A 5,119-nucleotide genomic window follows, 5' to 3' on the forward strand; every position below is an offset into this window, starting at 1 on the left:
GGTGGGAGGATGAGAAACTATGAACAAAAGCTGTAAGTAGAGAGGTTCAGAGAGAAGATAAGGAGATCCTCTCCCCCTGGGGACAGATAGGCAGTGGTGCAGGTTGCCCAGGGAAGTTGTACTGGCTCCATCCATGGAGTTTTCCAAGGAAAACTCCTGAGTGGGAGGGTACACTGGAGTCCTCCTGACCTCCCTTCCCTTTCAAATATGCCTATGATCTTGCAATCCTTTATAAATAATTTTTTTTTACAGCATTATTACTTACAAAATTATGTGGACCACAATATCTGATGCCTAGCAACCAGCAGAGCAATTCCTGGAAATCCACATAAAGAGAATAGCAGGGGCTGGACTCTGCACTTATTAGGTGCTTTTTACCATTGAAATGGCACATTATACCCAAAGGAAAGTCTAAGAAATTGTTTGACTGCTTTCTGATACAGATGTGACAGAGCTTAGGGGATTAGTCAAGACGGACTAAGTCATTATGTCAGGCCTGTGCACGTTGTGCCTCAAACACATTGTTCGTTGTGCCTCAAACAGATTGTTACCTGATCAGCACGAATAGAAAACAAATGAAGGGTCCAGGGACCTTTTGAAGGTCAATACTGGAGTCTAGCTTTATGCCATGCCTACTCATAATGCTAGACATCGGGACATAGATCTTCAGAAAGCACGGGAGCAAAAGGGAGAGAAATTCCCTGTGTTGTTACTTTTCTTCTCACAGAGCCCCATATCCCCTCTCCATCAGACAAAAACAGATTAAAGACCTATTGTTCAATTGATTCAGGTGGTGCAATGACAAGGATATCCCAAGCAAGGAAGCAGTTTTATTGCCTTACCTTCTACAGCCACAAGCACTCTCTGCTCCAAATCCACTTCTTCCTGTAATTCTGTGCTTCTCTGGAAAATATTTCTGACTGAGGGTGTGCAGAAAGCAAACTAAATTATCCCAACGAGCCTTTTGGATCTTAGAGTCTAGGAATTGAGCTGTGTCCATTTGATATAGTAGACTGAAATGAAATAAAAGAGTATGAGAGAGAACATAACCCTCTGTGGGCTGAGCCTACCTTTTTATTCTGAAAGCCTGTTTGATTTAATTACTTGCCCTTAAGGTGAAGCGTTCTTAAATGACAAAAATAATTAAATAAAAACAAGACAGTGATCTTTGTGCTAGTAAGGGCATATGAATAATAACACTATGACCTACTGGCAAAGGCGGGGTAGGGGAGGAAGAAAAACACTGGGTGCTGGGACTCCCTCTTCATTGGTCATCCCAGAGCATCATGTGGCCACGGCTCCTTTTTAAAGATAAGTCCTCATCTTCTGGAGCTCATAATATCCTCCTGTCCTGCATTTCTGTTTGAACCTGTGGAAGACATCTTTCTAGCCTAACAAGATGTGCGACCAGTTTGTGGGCACCTGGAAGCTCCTTTCTAGTGAAAACTTTGAGGACTATATGAAAGAACTGGGTGAGAACTGTTATTTTGAGTTGTTGTATTTGGGAAAGGGGAATATACTGATTTTGAACTTTATTCTTTACTTGCTTTTTCTGGCTATGCTGTTTATCAAAGGGGTTTTAGTCCTACTATTTTGATCAGATGGTCTTTAACTGGAGAACTCAGCTGTTGAATTAGTGGTATTAAATTACTATAAAGTAGAAAAACCTTGATAGGGAGGAATAATTGCAGGTAAATCAAGTCTGTGCATGCGTGAATTAGCTTTTATCCTTGGACGTGCAAATTGGTGTGGTGCTAGAAAGCAGCAAGCTTCTCTATGTCTAAAAGCAACACACCCGAACAACTTTGCATTGTTACTGGACTAAGACACCAATTAATTGCCATGGCTATTATAGTTAATGAAACTCTACATGTGCCTCCAGTGAATATTAACAAAGCAAATTGTATGGAGTCATGCAGATACTTGCAAAGATTTGATGTCTAACACTTTTCTTTAAAAGTGTAGGCTTCTGGCTTAAAACTGGGCTTTAAAAATTTTCGACATTCTGTTAGTGTGGAGGAAGCATGGGGTAACTTGCACTGTTCAATTAGTACATGGTAAAAAGCTGGGGGGTTATTTGCAGATTAGGGGTAAAGTACTCACTGTGACTTATGCAGCATCCAAAAGCTTTCAGAGAGTGAGACTCCTGCACTCTTAATCTTTACTCCAGATTTTACTCAGGACGTAACCATTGCCAGCTATTTCTTAATCATTTCCTTATATTCAGCCTAGCCACTGATAAATCTAAAAAGTTCTTGCTTTTTTTTCCCCTTGTTTGTTAGTTTCATTGTTTTTGTGGCTCAGAAACTGTCATGTATTTCTGCTTATTTATGTTTAGATAGCTTTAGCATACAAGTTGGAGTGCAAGCTATCTCAGTTGTTCTGAACAAGTTCATGTGCAAAAATCTGACATTAAAACCTTGTCTTGGTCTTCACACTATTTTGAAAATGACAGAGTAGAGAATTTCCTTACATCAACCCACCCAACTTGGTTTATAGTAGTTCCAAGCTAGTGAGATGTTACAAAGAAACGTCTGCAACATAGAATTATTAAAATTCAGAAAGCAATAGGAGAAACAGCACTGAAGGTTTGGGATTATTTTTTTTTTTTTTGCAACACATAAAAAACCCCATTGAGTAAAGATAAAAATTGGTGTCTTATTTATAGGTGTGGGGTTTGCTACCAGGAAGATGGCTGGTGTGGCCAAGCCCAATGTAACCATCAGCATCAGTGGTGATGTGATAACCATCAAAACAGAAAGTACCTTCAAAAATACAGAGATCTCTTTCAAGCTGGGTGAAGAGTTTGATGAGACCACAGCAGATGACAGAAAAACAAAGGTGAGTTCAAAACCGGCACTTTGCAAGTACATCTCTCAAATGGGATGTGGGAGCAGGAGGGCAGAGCTGTGATTTTGACACTCAGTGTAGAAATGCTGCCTTCAGAGGTAAGACTGCAATGGGTGCTTGTGTTCAGTGGACATGGAGATAGTATTCTCTTCAGCCCAGAGCAGCCTGATGAAACAGCCACACTTTGTTTTTTTTCTTTGGCAGAATGTCATAACCCTAGACAACGGCGTACTGAACCAGGTGCAGAAGTGGGATGGAAAAGAGACCATCATAAAGAGAAAAGTGGTGGATGGAAACCTGGTGGTGGTGGGTTCATTTTTGTTAATTAAGCTCTGAATTCAGCATGCAGAATTCATGTTTGGCTGATGTATGACTTTGGATTTAAAGGAAAAGGGAAAAGAATCATAAAGGTTTCTGTGCACTTGGTGAGAAGTCTCTCTGAATGAGTCTGGAGTACGCGTTAGAATTGAAATGTTGGGGTTAGAATTGAAATGCTAAACTTATGGAATGGTATGGAGGTGCCTGTCTCCATTCATAGCAAGGCATGCTTAGGAAAGTGTAGGAAGAAAAAAAACAATATCCCTATGAGGGAAATTTTTATTTTTAGATATCAGAATCTCCAAGTCCTGGATAGTATAGAGGAAGCATTAGCAATGCCCATGTTAAGTGCATCCACTGTAAGAACTCTGCTGTTCATCTTCAGCAGAGGCTCAAAATCCATCTGTGGGAACCATCTCATGCATCATCAACAACTGTGTCAATAATATGATGTTTGAGATAAAAAGGAAACCTGTGTCCAAGCTCTCTGTTGGTTGGGTTTATCTGGTCATAGACTGTTGTGCTTTACTTGGTGCCAGTAAGGCCCACCTACAGTCCGGGGCTTCCCAGCACAGTTTTAGGAAATACACTTTGAAGACTCTGGGAGAGGACTAAAACTGTGTTCATTTTTGGCAGCTGAGATTCCTACATGCTGCAAAATGATACACATACATGAAATTCCCAAAGAGTTCTGCCCTCGCCTAGGGAAAAATAATATGTCCATAAATTTAATATTTAAATTTCTTTGGATAGACACCAGAGGAGAAGAAATAGAAATAGTTTTTAATAACAGCTTCATTAAGAAGGACTGAACAAAACAGAGTTTGATCTAACAGAAAAACAGATGAGGACAGAGCCTAACATGCAGAGGCTGACACCAGCAGCTGCAAGTCTGAAAGCTCCGTGTGTATGCATGTGTTATGCACATGTGAAAAAAGCCACAGCTGCAAAAGGTGAAAGGAAAAAAAGGCTAATGCCCAGCTCCAGAGTCCAGTCATCCTCCACAGAATTCTTAGGAGCCTTCTCTATAGATTTTTAAAAGATTAGTACTCTCCTGGAGGTCGCCAGAGCAGTCCTTTAATGTTCTTTCAGTCCTGTGCTTGTATTTAGACTTCTGTTTCTGAAGATCTCAAGATTGTTTCACTGTTTTGACAACTGGTATTAGAGGAGGAGAAATGCAAATCTTTCTTACACTGATTCCCAATGACAAGTACTTCTCTACCTTCTGACTAACCAACATTTAGTGAGAATTAAAAGCTGATTGAATTCATCTTTCTTTCCAGGAATGCACCATGAATAATGTTTCCTGCAAAAGAGTTTATGAAAAAGCATGAAGAAGACACCTTCACACAGGACTAATGCTTGAAGCTGGAGAAAAACCACTTAACCAAAGGAGAAAAACTCCTCAAATCTGTTTTAAAGAGAACTGTACTTTTTTCATATATATCCCAAAGCAGTTACATGCAGCTAGTCTAATTTGTCGTACCTATTCAATAAAATATTCTGCTTTCTACAACCTGTGCTTGTGCTCGAGTTTGTCAGAAAGGGGAATGTAAGGGGTTGGGGGGAATGTAATGTGGGAAAAGGTGCAGGAAAGCATCATGTGAAAGGCAGTACCACACTCAGTAAATGTGACCCATCTCACTGTGGAAAGAGGATCGGAGTCAATCCAGTGAGTGGCACTTATGTGGCAGTGACAGATGTAGACCTGGACACAGAAACATTGTCTGGTGAGTGCTGTATGTAGGCTCTGCACTACAAGGAGCTTGTGCACACCCAGGGGAATAAAGCTGTTGCTCTTCTTGGCTTGAAGTGAAAGTTGTTGCTCCTAGGGCAGGGAGAAGGATAACCCATGGATGCTTGTGGATGCTGTGGATGGCCAGTGTTGGCTTCCAAACACGAGCAGGGTACCAGGCAGCTCCTCTGTGTACAAATGCAGACAATTTTAAAC

The 5,119-nt window shown here is 40.8% G+C and overlaps 1 protein-coding gene across 1 annotated transcript; it reads left to right on the forward strand.

Annotated features, from left to right (window-relative positions):
- The first annotated feature begins 1,332 nt into the window (after positions 1-1,332).
- LOC126649228 (fatty acid-binding protein, adipocyte) lies at positions 1,333-4,684 on the forward strand. The gene is made up of 4 exons (XM_050333189.1): positions 1,333-1,472; positions 2,669-2,841; positions 3,055-3,156; positions 4,452-4,684. The coding sequence occupies exons 1-4, from the start codon at positions 1,400-1,402 to the stop codon at positions 4,500-4,502; spliced, it is 399 nt and encodes a 132-aa protein (XP_050189146.1). The 5' UTR covers positions 1,333-1,399; the 3' UTR covers positions 4,503-4,684.
- The last annotated feature ends 435 nt before the right edge of the window (positions 4,685-5,119 follow it).

The sequence above is a fragment of the Myiozetetes cayanensis genome, unplaced genomic scaffold (genome assembly GCF_022539395.1).
Source record: "Myiozetetes cayanensis isolate MyiCay16 unplaced genomic scaffold, myiCay2020 scf1, whole genome shotgun sequence".
NCBI classification, from domain to species: Eukaryota; Metazoa; Chordata; class Aves; order Passeriformes; family Tyrannidae; genus Myiozetetes; species Myiozetetes cayanensis.

What these genes read in the sequence shown, in the direction of transcription:
- LOC126649228 (XM_050333189.1), top strand. Translation starts at nt 1,400, where the DNA reads ATGTGCGACCAGTTTGTGGGCACCTGGAAGCTCCTTTCTAGTGAAAAC. An exon ending in GGACTATATGAAAGAACTGG is followed by an intron (nt 1,473 to 2,668) that starts GTGAGAACTGTT and finishes TCTTATTTATAG; the next exon opens with GTGTGGGGTTTGCTACCAGG. An exon ending in TGGATGGAAACCTGGTGGTG is followed by an intron (nt 3,157 to 4,451) that starts GTGGGTTCATTT and finishes CTTTCTTTCCAG; the next exon opens with GAATGCACCATGAATAATGT.